Source organism: Quercus lobata, chromosome 10 (genome assembly GCF_001633185.2).
Source record: "Quercus lobata isolate SW786 chromosome 10, ValleyOak3.0 Primary Assembly, whole genome shotgun sequence".
Taxonomy (NCBI): Eukaryota; Viridiplantae; Streptophyta; class Magnoliopsida; order Fagales; family Fagaceae; genus Quercus; species Quercus lobata.
In genome coordinates, this window is record NC_044913.1 from 31,261,515 (window position 1) to 31,283,698 (window position 22,184).

The window sequence follows — 22,184 nt, forward strand, 5'->3', positions numbered from 1 at the left end:
AAGAATTTATTTCAAAGTTTAAAAGTTACTAATCTCTTATCATCTTAATATTTTACAAACATAAACAATATAAAGACAATTTCTAATCAACAAGTTACCTTTTTATTCATTTTAGTGACATTATATGTATTATTTACAAACATTGTATAAGTGTAACTTTTACATAATGGTACACTACCTAATAAATTTTGATAGGGAAAATTAATTTAAACTCCAAATGCAAAGAGCATTATTGTTTTTACAACCATTCAAACCATCTACAAAGATGTACAACCTGATATACAGCAGCCACTACTCACTGCAACTCAAATACTAATTAAGTTGTGTTTAGTACGATGGAAAATGTTTTATAACCGTAAAATACTTTCAAGTGAAAATATTTTTCAAAAAATAAATTATTTTCAAGAGTTTGATTGCATTCCTAACAATATTATGAAAAACATATGACACCAGAGACCACGAACGTTAGTGGGGGGAGTGATGGTGGTTGGGTGGCAGATGGTAGAGGGTGAGAAGGAGGTTCAGTTGATAAGTTTTGTATAAGGCTGAAAATGGTTTGCTGTTTTCCGTAAATTGTTTTCAACCATAAGTACTGTTATTTTACAGTCAAACAGAAAACAATTTCTGGTTGATCAACATTTACCGTTGCCCCAAACGCCTATAAATGCAGAAACCATTTTCTAGAAATCAATTTCCACACAGAAGTCAAGTCTTGGGCAATATCCATGTTCCCACATCAATGGCATCGACATATATCGAATAAGCAATAGTAAGCATGAAAGAAGAGGCAATAAGACCATGTCACAGTTCCCAAGACTTAAGAAGACAAAAAGGGAGGATGCGGCAAAATTGATACATAACTTCAAGTCCCATTGTCTATTACAGTATAGCAAGCAGATAAAATCTTATCAGTTATCTGAGCCTAAAAAATTCTGTAATTACGTTCTTTTTGTTTTCTGCAGGCACTAGGGTTATCGTTTCTTTTTTGTACAGATGTGCAGTCATCAGTCTGTCTAATCAAGGTAAATATACAAGTAATAATAAAAAATATAAAAATTGAAAATGCCAATGAGGAATCTGGCTTGCTACACCTCCACAATGATGAGGATGAGTCGAAGCTGACTGATGCAAACCCTTCTTCAGATCGTCTTTGCCTGTAAATAAGCAAAAGATTAAGATCCACAGGAAGAATAATGGGCTGGGAAAGCTTGAACCCAATTCTGACAATGATGAATATAAGCGTAATTGAAAGAGTTACCCCGAGCACACACAATGGAGCTGTAGACAGTCAAGTGAAATTCAATCCACGAAATAATTTGTTCAAGGACTAATAGAGGACAAGCAAATTCAAGACTCGTTCTAGAACATATGATAATTGTATTTATCAATGTCATTGATTTTTTCACGATGAACCTAGTTTTGAATACAAAGATCCTCATCATGCCTAATTATGGTTACAGGTTTCCCATTGACCTTCTGGGGGGTTGGGTGGGGAGGATGGGCATGAGAACTTCAATACTATTTTGTACCAATCTGAGTATTGGTAAGGCCTGAAAGAAAATGGTTATAGGCTTCAAGCAAGAAATCATAAATCTGTCAAACAGATTAGAAAGGGTGGCTTATATGAATATTGCTTTTAGTCATCCAACATAATTGTTTAGGGGTCATTTGGTTAGTGGAATCTTGAATTTCCAGGAAAACTCACATTCTTGGAATCTTGGATTTCCAGAATCAGATGCCTAAGAATGTGGGACTCCCATGTCTAGGTTTTTATGTAACATTCCACTCAAATCCTCAAGAAGATAAACATTCCCGCATTTAGTAAAAAGCAAATCATTTTCAAGAATGATTACCTGAGTTTAAAAGATAACAAACTCAAGACCCCTCTTTTATTCACTAACCCATGCGTGGGTACGTGTGTATGTTTTTAGCATAACTTGCAGTCCCTAAAGAAGTAAAGATACTTTCAACATAGACATTCCTTGATCCCAAGTAATAGATATCAATTGATTATCAAGTGACATAAATCAATTTTCAAGAAAAAAATTAGCTTAGTATACTAGATCATAATTTTTTACAAGAATGTGGTACATCATAATTCTTTCTTATTTAAAACATGACTTTACTCTTTATTGATGTCTCAATTCCAAACAATTTAGCACTTTTCATTGATTAAATATACTTTTTGTGATTTACTTTCAACTTTTTTTTCACATCCAATTGGCAAGTCAAGCTACGAATACATGGTAAGAAAGACCAGTGAAACATACCCCAAGAAATTCTTAATTGATTTCCACAAAGATGCAACACCTTTGATCCCTGGACTTGAAGCATGGTTTTTAAGGTCTCTAATTTTATGTTCATTAAAATCACCATGCATTGTCCCTGAAAAAGGTAGAATAAAGCAGACATATAAAATTCTGAATGGACATTCAATATTAACTCACTTCAGCCATCCAATAAACATTCATCAGAATGTTCACCTACAATCTAATCTTAATCAAAAGGTCTTAATTTAAGAAATATGATGACATTACCATTTGTATTGGCAGAATCAGAATGGAGTCTGCTGGATGCTCTAAGCGATGCTAATTCCTTAACAAGTGCACGTTCTGTGTCACTGCCATCACTTTTTTATCAGTGGGAAAATTTATTAAAGAAAATTCAAAATATCAAGAAGCCTCCCAAAATAGATGTGTACTGAGATAGAAAACATCAAGAACAGTTTGTATCACTGCCATTTCCATCCAACTAAATTTCAATTGGAAGGAAGCATCACAAGATAACAGAACAAAATAGGATTATGCAAGTAAAACTTTAACATGTAGATAAACAGCCACTTTATGCTTCCGGTAGGCTTCATATACATTGCAACTCAACATCATTCCTAAGGTAATCCTCAGTTTGGCCTTAGCATTTATATTAAGAAAATGAGTTTCTTCACAAGCTAATGTCATTGGAGCTAAAAAGCAAGTAGATTTCTAGTTTTATTTAGTCTATTTAATCTACTTGCATTACAACATGCATTCTTTCCATATTTCCACCCAAAATTTCTTGCATGAATATCGGTGATTTAGAAGGCCTTGTAAAGTGGATTTGTATTTATGATGGCATCAATCATCATAACATGGGCAACTTCTGAGAGACAGTGTTGACTGTATAGTTTGCAAAAGTGTTCTTTTGAAAATATAAACACAACCTATAATTTGGTCATTTATTTTCTATTACTTATCCAAAAAAATGAAAATAGTCATCTCCTTCTTTAAGAGAGGACAGCCACCTTGGATGAAGTATTGATAAAGATAATTCTTTACTACAACATAAAAAGATTAAATCAGATATTAAATAAATTTTTAATAATCAAATAGCATGATGGCATGTTCATTGTGTACAACTGAGGAGAAAAAGTACTAGGACCCAGCAGATAATATACATAAGAGACATTGCAATTAATCAAGACTAATGAGTCCGGTGCCAATTTTTTGTTCAGAAGGAAATCAGCAATTTCAGTTTGACCACTATTCAATTATTTAATCACTGTAAAAAAAATGATCCAAAATGAATGTATTTATTTGTATTTTTGCATTTTGCAATTTGATTTTGTCCACCATGGCCTGGCCATACATTCCGGTCAAAGCATTTGTATTGATCTTATTATTTTCTCACCTCCTCCTACCCATGCTGCATGTGTATATCGTATGTATAAGTTATTGATAAATATATTTTAAAAAATACAAAAAGCCAATTGCTAATTTTGACCGAGCAGAGCATGGAGAACCTAGGGCTTTAATGTAGGAAGTTGATGTTTGGATAGTATTCACCAAGAAAAGGGGAGGAAAATATATATATATATATATATATATATAAAGGAGGAATTTTGTGACTTTGCTGACACCTAGGCTCCAGTAATATGTTCCTATTACTATTTTGTAGAACCCACTGCAAAAAAAAATTTGCACTTGGTTAACTTATGATGCATCTGCTGGCAAATTATCATTTTGAAACTAAACAGCTTAATCCATCACTGATATCAATAAAAATCATTATTTAAAGGAAACTGCAAAGTGCAAGGCATTATGCACCTACAAAACAAATCATAAGTATCAAGAAGATGTGACAGTGACAAAAGAGGGTGAGGGGGAACAAACAAACACGTGCACATACATATATGTTGGATAAACTAGTATCAATGGGCACAGTTTCCAAAAGATAGCTCCTATTACCTCATTCATTATAATATATGAAATTTGCACAAAAACATATATAAACCATTTAAAACATATACCACAGAAGAAATGTGTTTTTTCTATTAAGTAAAATAAAATTCAATAACAGAGTAGTAAAGAAAAAACAGAAAGAGAAAGAGAAAAAGATAAGGAATAATAATAATAATAAAATTACACAGGCCTAGAGATTATCGACTGACAATCATCTAAAAAGTCCATGAAGGAAACCATGGAGAAAGAATAGGAGATGGAGCTCCACTAGTAAAGGGACTTCAAAAATAGGAAGTTAATATAGGGTAATGATAATTCCCACCAAAGTGAAATGATTTCTCTTGTTCCAAATGCACCTCATGAGATATGGAGGAGTTGTTCCCCACACTTCCAAAGTACCTTTCCAAGACTCCAACGTAGCAAGTACAGAACTGGGCATTACCCAACTAACCCCATATATGCAGAGTAATATATCCCACAAATCCCTAGCAATAGAACAATGTAGAAGATGATCCACTGACTCTCCATTGGACTTACACATACAACACTAGTCTGCAATTGTAATTATCCTCTTTCTTAAATTATCCGTTGTCAAAATTTTCCTAGTGCTGCAATCCAAATGAAGAAAGCAAGTCTAGGTGGGGTTCTACCTTTCCAAATGAACTTCCAAGGAAATTGGGCTGATCTGACATTCCCTAACTTAAGGGCTTTATAAAAGCATTTTACTTGAAATCCTTTCTTTGGTGATGGTAGCCACACCAATCTATGACCCCCCGTATGGGTGACATTCTGCATGTAGGTTATGTAAAAAATTTTCCAACGATTTACTCTCTCAATCTTGAGTTTCTCTAATGAAAAGCAACTTCCAATGTAACTGTCCATTAACCCACTCCAAATAGCCTGATACAAGGGCACCTCTATCTCTAGCAAATCTGAAAACTAAGGATACTTGTCTCTGAAACTTCCCTTGCTAGTCCAGTGATCCTTCCAAAACAAAACTTTAAAGCCCCCACCTCAATGCGTGTATAAGAGACAAATCTCTTCCAACAATATCTGATATATTTCCACAAACCAACCTCATAAGGGACTTTGACAATACCTAAACACCAATTACCCATATCAGTAATATATTTACTATCTATCACTTTCTTCCAAAGTGAGTCCCTTTCTACCACATAACGCCACAACCATTTATCAAGTAAAGCTTACTTACAAATCAAAAGTTTTTTAATACCAATACCCCCTTTTGAATTTGGGTACACATTTTAGACAAATTCACCAAATGGAATTTATGCTCACCACCAATATTACCCCAAAAGCAACAGGTCAGGCCTTAATGTGAAGGCAAGTGCCTTCCACAAAAAGCGGGAGGTGGCAGCTTTAGGTCTGGAAATCAGCCTCTCCAAAAGAGTTGGGGGTAAGGCTGCCTACCATCACCTCTCCCAAACCCCATAAAATTGAGAGCTTTGTGCACAGGGTACGACCAATACCACCACAGAATAAATCCCTTTGTATTTTTTCCAATTTATGGGCCACGCTAAGCAGTGTATGGAAAACAAAGAGGAAGTAAGATGGGAGACTAGAGGGCACACTATTAATTAGTGTGAGGTGAACTATTTGTAAGATAGGTTTCTTCTAAAACAACAATGTCTATTCCATCTTCTCGAGGATGCCATTCCATATACTACTACCTTTGAAATGAGCCCCCAAGAGAGAGTCTCAAATATGTCATTGCGACAGAAGAAACCCTACATCCCAAAATGTTAGTCAGAACCCTTTTCTCTGTGATCACCCATACAGGTACCAACTCAGATTTGGTCAGATTTACCCTAAGGCCAGAAAAAACCCTCAAAACATAACAAAATACATCTCATATGGCAGATTAAATTGATATTCACATAACAAAAAAAATCAGAGTATCAACAGAAAAAAGCAAGTGCAATATTACCAGTCTCGTATTTCCCAAAGATACAGAACCTCCTACCATCACTCTAGACATCAATCCACTTAAATCCTTCAATACTACAATGAACAGCAATGGGGAAAGAGGATTACCTTGATGCAGAACTCTACTGCTGTCAAAGACAGTTTACCACACCTTTGTAATAAGTAAACCAAAATATCCCAGTTGACATGGTCATATGCCTTCTTCAGATCTACAGAGAATTCTAGGGATTCCGAATTGTAAGCAACTATCCAAGGATTCATTAGCTATGAGCACTGAATCCATAAAATATCTACGTTCTATAAATGCATTTTGAATGTCTGAAATGATCTACCCTAAAACTTGTTTCAGCCTGTTTGCTAGACCTTGGCAAGAATTTTGTAGACACCACAAAGGAGACTAATACATCTGAAATCTTTCAATTCAAAAGCACCATATATTATATGGTTAATAACTAATTCACTATAAAACGTCTTAAACAAATAGTTAAACCTGGACATGCATAGCATATGCTCATGAGTTGAAACGAAAAAGCTGCTTCAATGATAAGTTTAGTTTAACATGTTATGCAAGAAGTACATATCGATTTAAAGTCAAATACTGTCAAAGCCAAAATAATGTATAAAATTTTGAAGTGTAAATAGTGAAAGGACACCGACCTGATATCTTTTGGGATCAGAACATTCACGATAAAGTGATGATCACCTCTAAAAGAAGGTTTATTGATGTTTGGAACACCCATGCGTGACATTTTAACTCTCTCTCCAGGCTGAATCCCAGAAGGAATTTGAAGATCTCTCATACCCTCAACAGTTTCTACCTGAAGTTACTTCAAGATTTCTATGTCAAACGTGTATTCATACTTTGGGCACACCAGTACCAATAGCCATAGTTCTCTGGAAAATACTACAAAGATTCATGCTTATCCAGAGCATCCACAATTCAAGGATAACAGAAAGTAGGAAAAACAATGCATTATCACACAGAAGCCATGCGTACTATTGAAGAAATGTACAGAAGGAATAGACTTTAAAAAAATTTAACAATAAAAGAACGGATCCTACTCCAATGGATATTAGAAGTAAATATCACAATCCGCACACTTACTGGTTGGCTGAAATAAGCCTTTCTTCTTCCTCTATAACAGTTGGGCCTTTTTTTTTTATAGGAACAATAAGTCACTTCAATTTCTCCATTTCATGTAGTAAAAGTTACCATTATCTAAAAATAAAAATATACTGGACACACTCTTCATTTTAGTCTATTACTTTGAATCTCTACAATAATATGGCACAGTGACACCATAATTTTCCAATACAACACAGTGTAAGCAACTTATTTCAGTTGACATTAAGCAGTAAAAGAAGATGATATGTGACAGTTTAAATAACAATGGAAAAAGATGTTAAAAAATTAAATATTTAGCCAAAAGGTGAAGTTTGCCCCACTTTGTTGGAATATCACATACCAAGTAGGCCTATAAGGTAAAAAGTAGGAGGTACTCCTTTCCCTTTCCTTAAATACGCCTAATGGCTGGTGAAGGCAAGATTTGATCTAATCTAGGTATCCAATGCGAGACCAAGATACTTGACCAATTGAACAACAAGCTCCTTAAGTTTGCTACACCTAATTCTACTTAAATGTCTACTACTTGGATAGCCCTATTGGCAGCCTCATAAAGTGATAATATAACAGCAAATGGCTGATTCTTTCATACCATTGTGATCATTTTAACATAACACACCAGGGGCACTAAAGCATGGTGACTAAAACCATACAATTACCTAACGCAGGATGGTTTCTGTTAAGATTAAAATTCTGACTGTTAGGGTTTCTAATCTTCCCTAACATGTATTTTATTGCCCTTGAAAAGTCATTAATGTGTAATTAGAAGTATGCCTTTATGAGTGGAAAAATAAAATAATAATAATAATAATAATAATACATTTAAACCTAATTATGTATTCCACCACTCCCCCTCAAGCTGATGCAAAGATATTTCTCATGCCCAGCTTGCTTAAAATAGTACAAAAAACTCTACTTGAAACTCCTTCAGTTAAGACGTCAACTAGTTGGTTCTCAGTTTTCACAACTTGAGTACAGATTACGCCATCATCTAGCTTATCCTTGATGAAGTGTCTATCAATTTCAACATCTTTGATTTTGTCATGTTGTACAAGATTATGAGTAATATCAATTGCTACCTTGTTGTTGCAATAAAATCACATAGTTTCCATAGCATTAAACCCCAATTATTTCAACATCATCTTCACCCAAAGAAGCTCACAAATCCCATAAGCCATAGCTCAAAATTTGGCCTCTGCACTCAATCTAGCTACAACTACCTGTCTCTTACTCCAAATGACCAAATTACCTCCAAAAAAGGTACAGTATCCTGACATAGATCTTCTATCAGTAATAAATCCATCCACATCAGTACAAGATTCCACTGCTAAGTGACCATGGCAAGAAAAAAGCAATCCTCTGCCCAGAATTGATTTCACATGCCAAAAGAATATGGTACACAGCATCCATATGGGATTTTCATGGTGCACGCAAGAATTGGCTAACCACACTGAAGTAAGCAATATCAGGATAAGTGTGTGACAAATAGATCAATCTTCCAACTGAGCATTGGTATCTCCCTTTATCAGCTAGTACACCCCTCGGATCTTCATCAAATCTGTGATTCTATTCTATCATGGGTCTTACAGGCAAGCATTCCCATTTCTTCTAGGAGATCAAGAACATATTTCTAGTGAGATATAAATATACCTTGCTTGGACTCTGTTACTTCGATAACCAGAAAGTACTTCAAAACTCCGAGGTCTTTTATTTCAGATTCACTTCCTCAGGGTTATCACCTGTTACCAGTAAAACTGTCTTTTAATCTTCCACTCCTCTTTCTACCTCCAAACTTCCAAAAGCCAAGACTGTAGTACTCTAATACTATTAGGGTTTCTATTCTTCCCTAACAGATATTTTATTACTTTTAAATAGTTATTAATTTACAAATTACAAGTATGCCCTTATGAGTGGCAAAATAACAAAACCATACATTAAAACTAAATTATGTATTCCAATCATTTCAACTCCCAATTACATTTCAACCTAGCCCATAATGGGAGTTTGTAGGATCCCTCATTACTTGTTTCTAACTCGAGCATCATCCAGGAGTATGGAAAGAATAGAATGGTTCATTCATGTAAGTGGACCCAAAAGGTTTGAACAACATAATTGGCACAGAAATGATTATATTGTTCACCCAATATCCTAGTCATTGACATTCTGTAAATCATGAATTTCCCAAACACTGAATTATTATCTCTATTTGCTAAGTATAAATATATTTTCAAAGTTATATATGGGGAAACTTATGGATTTCATTCAACATAATTTTTTATATAAGGCAACCAAACAATGTAATCAACACTTTGGCATGCAGACTAAAAGTCATCCTTAGCTGGTGATAAATCATAAATGTTAAATATAATGAAATCAACACAAAAAACAAAAACAAACAAACAAAATAAACTATTGTAAAGCAGAAAATCAATCACCATAAAACTTAGAAAAATGACAAAATTTGCTCCATGTCTAACAATAGTAGTAACTATTTTTACCTTTACTACAGTCCCTAGTATTGCCTCAGTATAGTCAATATTAATTTTTGAGTACAAATGAAGACCATCCCTCCAAATTCCATGCTTTTTATTTACATGGACGACCAAATAGAGATCACCAGCTATGCCCCTGTCAGAAAAATAAAATAAAATAAAAGGAAAGAAAGAAGGAAAAGGAGAAAGGGGGAAGGGGAGGGGGTGGAAGAGCCAAAGTATATTCAGTTGCTTTCATGATACCATATTTTCCCTTATGTTTGGAAGTTTAGAGGGAGAGAAGAGGAGAGGAGAGGATTGAAAAAGGGGAGTACCCTCCTCTTGCAATGTGGGCTTATGCTGCTGTATATTGTCCCCACTTCCCAGGGACTTAAATTACACCCAAGTAACAAAAAATTACTAATTTAAAATCATCCCTTGGGGAAAAATGCAATCAAGTTATGGAAGTAAACAGCCACAACTATGCCCTTTAAAACACGTGCGGGGGGTGGGGGGCTTCATTTGCTTACACACCTTTTCCTATCAAGATTTCCCTCTCCTTGAATTTGCATTGTGGCTCCATCACTAACACCAGGTGGGATGACAATTTTCATATTACGCTTTGACTGCACTTGACCACTGCCACCACAGGATTGGCAATGATCAGTGACTATCTTGCCATCACCTCCACACTTTAAGCAAGTTGATACCTAAAAGTCATATAACAACATTCATGCAGCATACTACATATGTCAACTATAGGAAGTGAATTAAAGAATAAATGGCAGGAGTAAGATTAAACGATCAGCCCATCCTTTTGTGCCTATAGTTGATAATATCAGCCCATATAGAACTTTTTGACATAAGAGAAAAGTAGCATTAACCTAATAAAAATCCATAACATAAACTGTAATTATTTAGCTATTTAATTAAAAAAACAAGTTTTTATTAGAGTATACACATCATATCATAATACAAGCTATATGACTATCTTCATTGCAAAACAACAGAAGTTCTGAAATTGTATTCTATGTCCTCACCAGTAATTTTTTGGTTCTAATAGTTCATTTTACCTGTGACATTACTCCAAATGGTGTTCTCTCACTTTTCATTACCCCTCCTCTACCACCACATGCCCTACATGATTTTATGGAACTACTAGACTTCGCTCCTGTTCCATCGCACTTATCACATGTCTCAGAACAAGGGACTTCTATTTCCTTCTGTCCACCAAAAATTGCTTCCTCAAAGCTCATATAAAGGTCATACCTGTATTAAATTTACTTTAGTATGAGTAAATTTCTACATTTAAAGGGGCTCATAATCCAAGGATCGAAATGTGGGTTAATGAATATGGAAAAAAGAAATTCCAAAGAGTGACAATTGTAAAGATACAAAATACATGCAAACTTTTCGCTTATGTATATACATTATTGGAAAATATGGTTTTGGAAAGAAACCAGAAATTCACAAGTGAATTATAAAAATCCAGCAATCCCATATTAACATTTCAAATGCAAATTATGCTGCATGGAAAATTTCTTTTGCATCTGTGTGGCTATGCATAGCTGTACAGTGGATTTTGTTAGAAACATAGGTGTGTGGTTCTGAAATGGTAAGGCTGCATCTGTCAGGAATACTTGTAAAAACTAAATAAATAAAACAAACAAACAATTAATTTCATTGGAAAAACATGGAGAAAGTAGCCTTTTAGTATATATGTAAAGTGCTATTAACTTCCCTTTTGCATTTTAATATTGAGTGGGGGGACTAATTTCATAGCTTCAAAAGCAACTCATATCGATTTTGCAGGCAGATAGTTACCGAATGTCAAGAGCCTGGTTTCCCCTGTTTCTAAAGTTGAAATTGATGCCTCCTTGTTCACCCATTCCTCCGAAAAGCCCATCGGACCCACCAAAGAATGCATCAAATATTACGGATGGATCCACCTAAAAAAAAACAATAATAATTCAATGAAACAAGAAAAGAAGCCTCGTGAATTACTTGAAATGAGGGGGAGGAGGGGGGGGGGGATCAAAAATAAAAACCCTATATAAGAAAGTGTCAAAAGAGAACATATAGGTATATATCAGAGAACTATAATAATGTAATCAAGCAGATTTGCTTATTTGGACATTGTGGAAAGTTGAAGAGTTGCTTGTGAACTTACTCCCTGTGAATAATTGCTTGACCCACCATTTTCCCCCTGTAAACCTGCCTCACCAAAGCGATCATATAAAGATCTTTTCTCATCATCTGATAGGACCTACACAGATGCTTTATTACAACATGAATGAAAACCGAAGGAAAAAAAGATAATCCAGCCGCATATGATCATTAAATTTTGTAAAAACTACATTTTAATCTACTTGATTCATCATCAATTCATACATCCCAGCAGGACAAAATTTATTGATCATACATGGAAAAATTCAGAGTAACATATGGTTCTAGGATGAGCAAATAGAAATGATTGCAGAAAAGGATTAAAATATATATATATATATATATATATATATATTGCAGAAAAAGAAGTATGTTAGGAGTAGAATTACCTCATATGCAGCACTTATCTCTTTAAACTTCTCTTCTGCACCAGGACCCTTATTCAGATCCGGATGATACTGCTCCAAAGGATTTTTTTTTTTTTTTTTTTGATAAGTACAATTAAAAAAAAAAAAAAATGAACTTATGTTCACAATTATGAAAACAAAATAATTAAAGAATACAAAAAAATTACATAAGAGGTCCTAAAAGAGTTTTGGAAATCAAAAATTGAATGGCATGAAGTACATCTCCATGTCGTTGATATAATTTTTTTTAAAGCAAAACCTAACTTGACAATCAGTGAATAGAAATGCAAACTATCCCAAATTAATTAATCTAGTGATGCTACAAGCACCAAAAAAACCACATAATCTTTCACTCCCTTCCTACAAGCAATCACATCACCTGGGTCCCACTGCAATACAAATGTATGAAGGTAGTGAAAATTACGTGTAGGTTTTCGGTACCTATAGCACTTTAATTAAGCAGGGCTGGTGAAATGATGTGTGAAGCATATCTTTGTCACAAGATTAAAAATAGCTTAACAAAGGTTCTAAGAGCTTAAATGGATAACAGCATGGAAAATCACATGTCCTAAGAGGATAACAACAACAATAATTCTAGAGTCACTAAAAATTTCACAATTGCTGAGGTGACGAGTTGTTAATCGTTATTAGTAGATAAAAAGTGATTATGAAAATTTGTTATGTTTGTAGCATTACTCAAACAATAATGATGCACGAAGAACAATCCTATTCTAAAAATAAATTGATTGATTTCCATGTAATTCTTCATTATGAATCTACATGAAATAAGTAACGCAAGAAATTCAACTACAATACTAAAGGAAGCACTAATTAACACTTAGTCAAAACACGAATTAGGCAAATACACATTGTAATGTTGGCAAAGTGATGGATAAGCTTAAAGGAAGGCACAAACCTTACGAGCGAGCTTTCTGTAGGAGGCTTTGATTTCTTGCAGAGTGGCATTGCGACCGACTTTCAGAGTGGAGTAGTAGTCGGTTGATGCGGTTGCGCTGGCTCGGAGCGAAGCGCGGCGGAGTGGTGATCTCCTGCGGAGGAAACGACCGGAATTAGGGTTTGGAATTAGGAGGGTTTTGTTGAAGAAGGTGGAAGCACCGGAGCTGAGGGATGATGAAGTGTGGAATTTAAGGAATGAATTGGGGCGAAGTGCAGAAGAGTTGGGAAATGGAGGAGGGAAGGTGGAGATAGAGGAATGAGGAGTGTGGGTTATGGTTATGGTTATGGGCATTGTTGGAAGTGTGAAGTGGGAAGGGTGTTGATGAGGTCTGGTTTTTGATTGGGGTTTTAGTGGGGTTTATGTTTTGTTCTCTGCATTCTGCAATCAAATGTGGACATTTATGTGCTATTTTGATAACGCCATTAAATTATTTACTATTTTTGTTGTTGCTTCTTTTTTTTTCTATGCGTTTTGAACTAACGATTTTTATCGTTTATTTATCCGTTTTTATGGAAGGAAAAAGTTTTATTTGGGTCAAATTTCATGGGCAATAATATATACAACAAATAGAATTTAAAATAATTTGATATTCATACGTCATGATTCCTTTTTTTTTTTTTTTTTTCCTGCTTTCGGGTGTAAAAGTTGAAAAATTAACGACTTTGTTTGTGTCTTTAGCTTTAGTACTCTACAAGAAAAATAAATTTTACAGGAAAAAGAAAAAGTGGCGTTCCACTTGTGTCTGTGAAATAAGTTTTCTTGTGTGCTCTGTTTGGTTGAGTTTTTTTTTTTTTTGGTGAGAAAGTGTTTGATTGAGTAGATAGAAAAATAAGACGATAAAAACTATTGCGTGGATATAAAAATTTTACTTATCCAAGTGATATTAGTATCAATTTGTTTTGCTTTCACTTTTTATATATATATATATATAGTCCTTTTTTTTTTCTTTTTCTTTTTTTAATAATTCAAAGGATCTAAAGTTAAAATTTTATTATTATTATTTGGCAATGGCAATGGATTAGAAGAATATCAACCATTATATGTAATACAGGCTAAATACTAGTTCACACTATTGTTGCACACAACTATACACACACAATTTGTACAACAATCGTGACTATTGTTCTATGCAACAACAGGTGTGAAATAAACATTGCTAATGTAACAGAATGCTAAGTGATAAAGTTGAAAAGTTACAAAAAACAAATTTTGTATGCTTGTATTTTTTCTATAAATAAATAAATAAATTACTTGGTAGTAATAATACTGTCAGTTTTTTAAAAACCTTCACCACTCTCTAGTCTCTCCTATGTGTCTGTTAAAATATTTTGTATTCTCAAAAAATATATATATATATTTACCGTTCCATAAAAAAAAAAAAGAAAAAAGAAAAAAAAAAAAAGGGGAAATATTTGCCACGAATGGCCCCCATAGTCCCTTCCTACAATGAAACTCTCCCTGTTTTTACTACACATGGCATCTCGGGGAAGACGTAAGCATAACAACTTTTTCTAAATATGCTCATTCATGGACAATTCTTTTACATTTACAAAAAAAGAATTGTATATATTTTTTCTTTCAAATCCCTCCTGTAGGGTGCTGCGCAAATCATCACGAAGTGAGGTTATAGTATTTTTTTTTTTTGCAATCGAAAGTCTTTAGAACAAGCTACTTGGTTAGGCTAGAAGTTTGGTTGTATTCATTCCAATTATGGGTTAATTCTCTACAGAACCTTGAATTTCCTTTCCATGACTCATTTTAAGAAGGAAAAAAAAAAGACCGTAGATGCCAATAATTGATTTCAGTTCTCCAGGACAAAATGTCATCGGGCTAATGAAATCTGTTGATTTTTGGAATATATTATAATATACACAAATGCATATTGGTAATCATATTCATACAATCATAATACAAGCTGTGCACCAGAGGACTTGTAGAACGCAGTATCTTCTAGTACCTCCCCTGTACCCGAACTACTTTGCCATATTTGCCTGTTCAATGCTCAATTCATTTCATTTCAATCTTTCTGGTATGCAAACGACTTGACTACATACTCATTGCCTTTTTTTTTATTAAAAAAAATATATATAATATAGCTTCTCTTTTATGGCAACTTCAGTTTACCAAATAAATGTAGTATTCCATGGACGAAAATTGAAAGAGATGGCATGCATCATTGCCTTTTTTTGTTGGTAATGGTTACCATGGCAAGATAGTCATAAGCACATCCAAACGCCAACTCTTGTGCCCTAACTCAGCCGCACTACATCTACAATTCTGCATTCAAGAAGTTTTGCATTCAATTACCTTGTTTGTTCGTTGAAGTTCTATTCTTCAATTGCACGTGTTTTCTCCATTCTAGCTAATACTTCCTGATCTTGAACAAAGAACATCCTCTTCTTCACGCAATCACCTTGTTTGTTCGTTGAAGCTCATCCATTAGTAGATGTGCCACAGATTTGTACCCCATCTCCCGAGCTTTGATGTCAATACAATTGTAAGTAATTTTAGCAATAACTATGAGAAATATACTACACATTTAATAGTAGAAAATTAGACAAACCTCTGAATATTGCAATGCCAGTTGGAACCATCTTTCGCTTCCTTAGGCACAGTGAACAAACATGAAAATCTTAGATCAGTCCATAAAAAAGGCTTATAAAATAATTCTGCACAACCATTTGGATATGATCATATTGGCTAAAATGCGATGACAGACAGCAACAGATTGAGCTGTCTAATAATTGAAACTTGAAGGCAATTTTCATAAGAGTGATTTTCCTACCTGTTACATATCCAATAAGGGTTAATTCCTTTTTCTTCCACACAATGTGGGCACATCCATTCTTTGTCCTTTCTCACCTCATCCATCTCTAACAAAGAATTAAAACATACATGTTAAATGTAATTATTTCAAAGTCTCTCCTCTCTGCAAATACAAAGTAAATTATTAAGATCACCAAAAAATTTAATAACCCCAGAGCCACCAACTTTTATTTCTTTTGTTTTTCCATCTCTTACAAAAAATATTCAACCAAGTACAGGTTAGTCACCTCATATCTGATGCTTCTAAGTGGAACCGAATGAGTCCACTCAGTCACAAGACATGAAACACAAAATTGGTGACTGCTTCATTGTGTAAATTCAACTCATTATGATTGCATGATTTGTGGGGCTAATGTTATATCCATTGGAGGCTGTCTAAGTATGAAGGCAAGCCACTTGCAGACCCTGGTTTAGATGCCCTGACACGAGAAGATCATTGACAGGTTATGCAGTTTATCTAGGAGAATCCTTGATATCATGAAGATCAAAGAAACAAAGAGTGGTCTCAGGTCCTCAGCAGAAGCTGAGTATAGAGCAATGGCCAGTGTAACATGTGAGATAACTTGGGTGCTGCAATTGCTCAAAGATTTGAAGATTGAACATCCTAAACCAGCTATGTTATTCTGTGATAATCAAGTAGCATTGTATATAGTTGCTAATCCAGTCTTCCATGAGAGGACTAAACATATTAAAATGGATTGCCACTTGGTTCGAGACAAGATTTTAGAAGGGATGATTAAGACTCTTCATGTGGCCACAAATGCTCAAGTAGCTGATATATTTTCCAAAGTTTGGGCTTCAGCTCTTTTACAAGACTTTCTAAGAAGCTAGGATTAAAAGATTTATTTGTACCAAGGAAATTGAAGGGAAATTCTTCACTTCAAGTCACTGACCTTAAGGCTCAGGACTTAAAGGGAGTGTTGAAGTTGAAGAAGACAACAAACGACATGCTATAGTAAACGATAGTGGCAAGTGTAAAGTAAAGAAGAAAACGGCAGGGTGTAACAAAGCCATTGCACATGCCAGTGAAAGAAGAAAGAAGAAGTTAGTGGAGACAGCTGTCAAGCATTGATTGGTTGCATAGTTAAGAGTTTGTTAGTTAGTTATTTTAGGCGGCAAATTAGCCTCTGTTCTCGGTGTATATATAGAGTAGTTTGTTAATTATTTTTAACAGATTTTCATATCATTCTCTCTCAATAATCAATCAGATTTTCAGTATCTTCAAGAATCTTTTCCTTTTACACCACAAATGGCCCCCATAGTCCCTTACTACAATGAAACTCTCCCTGTTTTTACTACACATGGCATTTTGGGGAAGACATAAGCATAACAACTTTTTTCTACATATTTTTTTTGGTTTCCCATGATTGTCTGGGTCAGCTTACGCGCACCTCAACTAATCCCCGCTTGCGGTAGGAGCCTGCTGTTGGCCACAAGGTGTTGTGGCTGCTGGGACCCGAATTGGGGAGCAAACCAAGTCAAACCTAGAGCCTTACCCAATGGTGAACAAGCCACTGGGCCACACTTGGTGGTTACTTTTTTCTACATAAGCTCATTCATGGACCATTCTTTTACATTTACCAAAAAAGAATTGTTTTTTTTTTCTTCTTTCAAATCCCTCCTGTAGGGTGCTGCGCAAATCATCACGAAGTGAGGTTATAGTATTTTCTTGCAATCGAAAGTCTTCAGAACAAGCTACTTGGTTAGGCTAGAAGTTTGGTTGTATTCATTCAAGTTGTGGGTTAATTCTCTACAGAACCTCGAATTTCCTTTCCATGACTCATTTTAAGAAAAGAAAAAAAAATGACCATAGATGCCAATAACTGATTTCAATTCTCCAGGACAGAATGTCATCGGGCTAATGAAATCTGTTGATTTTTGGAATATATTATAATATACACAAATGCATAGTGGTAATCATATTCATACAATCATCATACAAGCTGTGCACTAGAGGACTTGTAGTTGTAGAACGCAGTATCTTCTAGTACCTCACCTGTACCCGAACTACTTTGCCATATTTGCCTGTTCAATGCTCGATTCATTTCATTTCAATCTTTCTGGTATGCAAACGACTTGACTACATACTCATTGCTTTTTTTTAATTAAAAAAATATATATAATATAGCTTCTCTTTTATGGCAACTTCAGTTTACCAAATAAATGTAGTATTCCATGGACGAAAATTGAAAGAGATGGCATGCATCATTGCCTTTTTTTGTTGGTAATGGTTACCATGGCAAGATAGTCATAAGCACATCCAAACGCCAACTCTTGTGCCCTAACTCAGCCGCACTACATCTACCATTCTGCATTCAAGAAGTTTTGCATTCAATTACCATGTGGTGGACTGCTTCAACCTTAACGGGACATCATATAGCCTACTAGGTAGATTTGTGACAGTCATTTGGATCCGTGAGTAGATTTATGAGTCATTGCTAGCATGCATATAGACACACGTTTTTGTGAGGATAAAATCAACTAGTATCAATTCAGTTGAAAATGGACAAAATACCAGGACCTAAATTTTTGTTACAGGAACAAAATAGTTGATGTTAAAATGCGCATTAGAAGTAAGAACAGCCAGTTCTATTCTTCAATTGCACGTATCTTCTCTATTCTTGCTAATACTTCCTGATCTTGAACAAAGAACAACCTCCTCATCTTCACGCAATCACCTTGTTTGTTCGTTGAAGCTCATCCATTAGTAGATGTGCCACAGATTTGTACCCCATCTCCCGAGCTTTGATGTCAATACAGTTGTAAGTAAGTTTAGCAATAACTATGAGAAATATACTACACATTTAATAGTAGAAAATTAGACAAACCTCTGAATATTGCAATGCCAGTTGGAACCATCTTTCGCTTCCTTAGGCACAGTGAACTATCCAAAGCAAACATGAAAATCTTCGATCAGTCCATAAAAATGGCTTATAAAATGATTCTGCAAAACCATTTGGATATGATCATATTGGCTAAAATGCGATGACAGACAGCAACAGATTGAGATGACTAATAATTGAAACTTGAAGGCAATTTTCATAGAGTGATTTTCCTACCTGTTACATATCCAATAAGGGTTAATTCCTTTTTCTTCCACACAATGGGGGCACATCCATTCTTTGTCCTTTCTCACCTCATCCATCTCTAGCAATGAATTAAAGCATAAATGTTAAATGTAATTATTTCAAAGTCTCTCCTCTCTGCAAATACAAAGTAAATTATTTTGCAAGATCACCATAAAATTTTATAACCCCAGAGCCACCAACTTTTATTTCTTTTGTTTTTCCATCTCTTACAAAAAATATTCAACCAAGTACAGGTCAGTCACCTCATATCTGATGCTTCTAAGTGGAACAGAATGAGTCCACTCAGTCACAAGACATGAAACACAAAATTGGTGACTGCTTCATGTGTAAATTTAACTCATTATGATTGCATGATTTGTGGGGCTAATGTTATATCCATTGTTTTGTTGCCGCGGGGGGGGGGGGGGGTTGTGGGGGGTGGTTAGGAGGAGCAAAGGATACTCGCTTTAGATAAAAGAGTTTCATTATAATGAACTTCTAAATTGTTTACTTTCATCTGATATATGAAACATTTTCCTTAATTCTTTATATTTGGGACTTACCTTCACCATACCGAACCATGAGACAGGCTCGACAGAGAACACCATTGCTAGAATGACAAGCTGAACAATCCGTCTTCCCTGATTGGAATATGTTCCAGGAATGTCAAAGCCATTGAATGGAATGTTTACTGTTTAGATTGCAGAAAGTGATTTCAGAAATAAAACTAACCTATGCATGGCTCATCCATATCAAGATCACTACATCTCTTGCAATCTTCTTCTCCGCACAGTTTCTTTTGCCTGCAATTATGTATTTTTTGGATTCACAATGACATTTAATCTCCAATCACCACCTTCATTTTAAACAAAAATATACTGCAAAATTAAAACCAAGGGACACTAAATCTGAAACCAACTATGCAAAACAATTATCCTAATATTTCCAAAATGTCACAACAAATTTTTTAACTATAAATGACTTGCATTTTAACTCGGATGCTATTATAGTCTCCATAAAAAAGTGCACAACCAAACACATGATTAGTGCTTTTGAAAATAAATCAATAAATTAATTTAAATTGTCAGAAAACGAAATAGTCCACAACAATGAATAAGGGAACTAATTGAGACCACATGAAAAAAATTGAGGCAGTTCAAATAACAGAACAAAATTGATTGAAAAATGAGAAGTAATATGATTATCATGGTTATGTTAACAGTATCCCAGAAAAAGTCATCATCCATAATACAAAAATTAAACCAGTAAAAGTAGCAGCAAATTCCAAAGACAGATTCTAAATGTAACTCCATGTTATACTAATAATTCCAAAATGTCCCAACAAATTTTGTAACTCTAGTGACTAGTGCATTTTAACACAGAACAACTAATTCTAATGACTTGTGCATTCCAAGTATTTCTAATACATATTCAATTATATGTAAAAAAAAGTATACAATGAAACACATGCTGATTAGTTTTGATGTTTGAACACTAATCAAATCATTAACACAAGAATAAATAAGGGAACTAAACTAAATGCAAATGGTCCCTCTGAAAAATTTGAGGCAGTTAAAATAACAGAAAAAGAGAGAGAAGTAAGATGGTCATTATGATTGTGTTAACAATATCCAAGTGAAATTCATTTCCTCCTATCTTATCTATGACCCATTATACAAAAATTAAAATGGATAATGTAGATACAGAGGCTATAAGGGCATAAACAAAACCTGCAGAAGTGGCAGCAAATTCCATAGACAGGGTCATAGAGACTGCCCCTTCCTTTGCTATCGCAGCGGCGGGCAGAATATTCCGGCGAAAGCTGAAGCTCCAAACCACCCACTTTCACCAAAGGCATGTTGGCAGGCCTCCTCTCTTCACTACTAGGAGTAGTACCATAACTCTCTTCACTTTCTTCTACACTCTCCTCTGAAACACCACCTACTTTCCCAACATTCCCGTTAATTAGTACAAAACAACCCAAATAGTTATATTACATTAACGACTCAAACTTCATTTTCTTTATAACAAAGAAATCTACGCACCTTCTTTTCCTCTCAAGCGATAAGACCGGCGTAAAGAAACGCGGTTCGGCCTCTTGTTGGTGGTGGCAGTTGAAGAATGCTTTAAGCGATGATCGGAATGCTTTAAGCGAACCGAGCGACGTAATGGCGTGAGTGTGTAGTCCTTTTTACTGTGTTTTCTAAGATTGGTGGGTTTTACAGAGGAAGCGATTGAGCGGAGCTCGGAAGCAGTTTTGTGGAGTCCAAGTGTGGCCATGCGAGCCTGATTTTCCAAGATTCTTGCATTTCGGAGGTCTTCGTAATCACTTGTTCCAAGCCTTCCCATTGTTGTGGTTGGTTCAATCGAATGGGAAGATAGGCACGGATTCAGACAAAGTTCAATCGAATGAGAAGACGGTGCTGATTGGGTAATGTGGGCAAATCAAGTTTAAACTAGATTTTGATTGTGGGTTTTCTATCTTCGCAGGTTATCCTTGGGAGAATTCCCAACGGTCATGTATTTTAAATTTCAAATTTCGAAACGCTGAGAGTGTGATTGGTTAATGTGTCTGATTTTAATTTTTGTTAGTAAAATTTATTTTATTTTATTTTATTCATTGCATATTTTTTTAGAAATGTAACCTGCACAGTCATTTCACAACAAATTATAGAAGTTAGTTGTCATTAATTCTAATTTAAACATACCACTTCAATTACTTTTTTTTGTTATTGGTTCTAATTTGAACCTATTACTTAAATTACTTTTTTTTTTCTATACTGAACCACCAATAACAATATGTCATTGTATAACATTTCTCTTACATTTGGGTAAGTTTACAATTTTTTTGAGCTCTAATTTTGGTTTTTAAAATTTTGAAATTATTTTTAATGTCATCCCTATTATCATCTCAATGATAGAAATAACTTACATAAAAAACAGAGTGCGTTACTAGCACACTAAATCCTAACATGACCATTAAAATAATATTAAAAAAATT

At 34.7% G+C, this 22,184-nt stretch overlaps 2 protein-coding genes across 3 annotated transcripts; both read right to left on the reverse strand.

Moving 5' to 3' along the window:
- Positions 1-837: 837 nt before the first annotated feature.
- LOC115963488 (chaperone protein DnaJ) lies at positions 838-13,694 on the reverse strand. Of its 2 annotated transcripts, none has more exons than XM_031082492.1 (11): positions 13,248-13,694; positions 12,314-12,382; positions 11,929-12,024; positions 11,583-11,707; positions 10,832-11,027; positions 10,293-10,468; positions 9,786-9,915; positions 6,822-6,982; positions 2,538-2,629; positions 2,271-2,385; positions 838-1,154 (listed from the first exon to the last, which is right to left on the reverse strand). In XM_031082492.1, exons 1-11 carry the CDS (start codon positions 13,578-13,580, stop codon positions 923-925), a joined length of 1,725 nt encoding a protein of 574 aa, XP_030938352.1. In that variant the 5' UTR covers positions 13,581-13,694; the 3' UTR covers positions 838-922. The 2 variants fall into 2 exon arrangements, with proteins under 2 accessions (XP_030938352.1, XP_030938353.1); XM_031082493.1 differs by having other exon boundaries at positions 2,538-2,620; positions 13,248-13,691.
- Positions 13,695-18,608: 4,914 nt separating this feature from the next.
- LOC115964179 (cell division cycle-associated protein 7-like) lies at positions 18,609-21,721 on the reverse strand. Its single transcript, XM_031083534.1, has 7 exons — positions 21,229-21,721; positions 20,914-21,124; positions 19,916-19,986; positions 19,747-19,824; positions 19,175-19,262; positions 18,944-18,999; positions 18,609-18,858 (listed from the first exon to the last, which is right to left on the reverse strand). Exons 1-7 carry the CDS (start codon positions 21,530-21,532, stop codon positions 18,782-18,784), a joined length of 885 nt encoding a protein of 294 aa, XP_030939394.1. The 5' UTR covers positions 21,533-21,721; the 3' UTR covers positions 18,609-18,781.
- Positions 21,722-22,184: the final 463 nt, after the last annotated feature.

Bases quoted from the DNA above. Each gene is read 5' to 3' on its own strand.
- LOC115963488 (XM_031082492.1), bottom strand. From the start codon at position 13,580: ATGCCCATAACCATAACCATAACCCACACTCCTCATTCCTCTATCTCC. The intron at 11,708-11,928 runs GTAAGTTCACAA...GTTTTTTTTTAG, and splicing joins CAAGCAATTATTCACAGGGA to GTGGATCCATCCGTAATATT. The intron at 1,155-2,270 runs GTATGTTTCACT...GCTTATTTACAG, and splicing joins TCAATTAAGAATTTCTTGGG to GCAAAGACGATCTGAAGAAG.
- LOC115964179 (XM_031083534.1), bottom strand. From the start codon at position 21,532: ATGGGAAGGCTTGGAACAAGTGATTACGAAGACCTCCGAAATGCAAGA. The intron at 21,125-21,228 runs GTGCGTAGATTT...TTGGGAAAGTAG, and splicing joins TCGCTTGAGAGGAAAAGAAG to GTGGTGTTTCAGAGGAGAGT. The intron at 19,263-19,746 runs GTAAGTCCCAAA...ATTCATTGCTAG, and splicing joins CATGGTTCGGTATGGTGAAG to AGATGGATGAGGTGAGAAAG.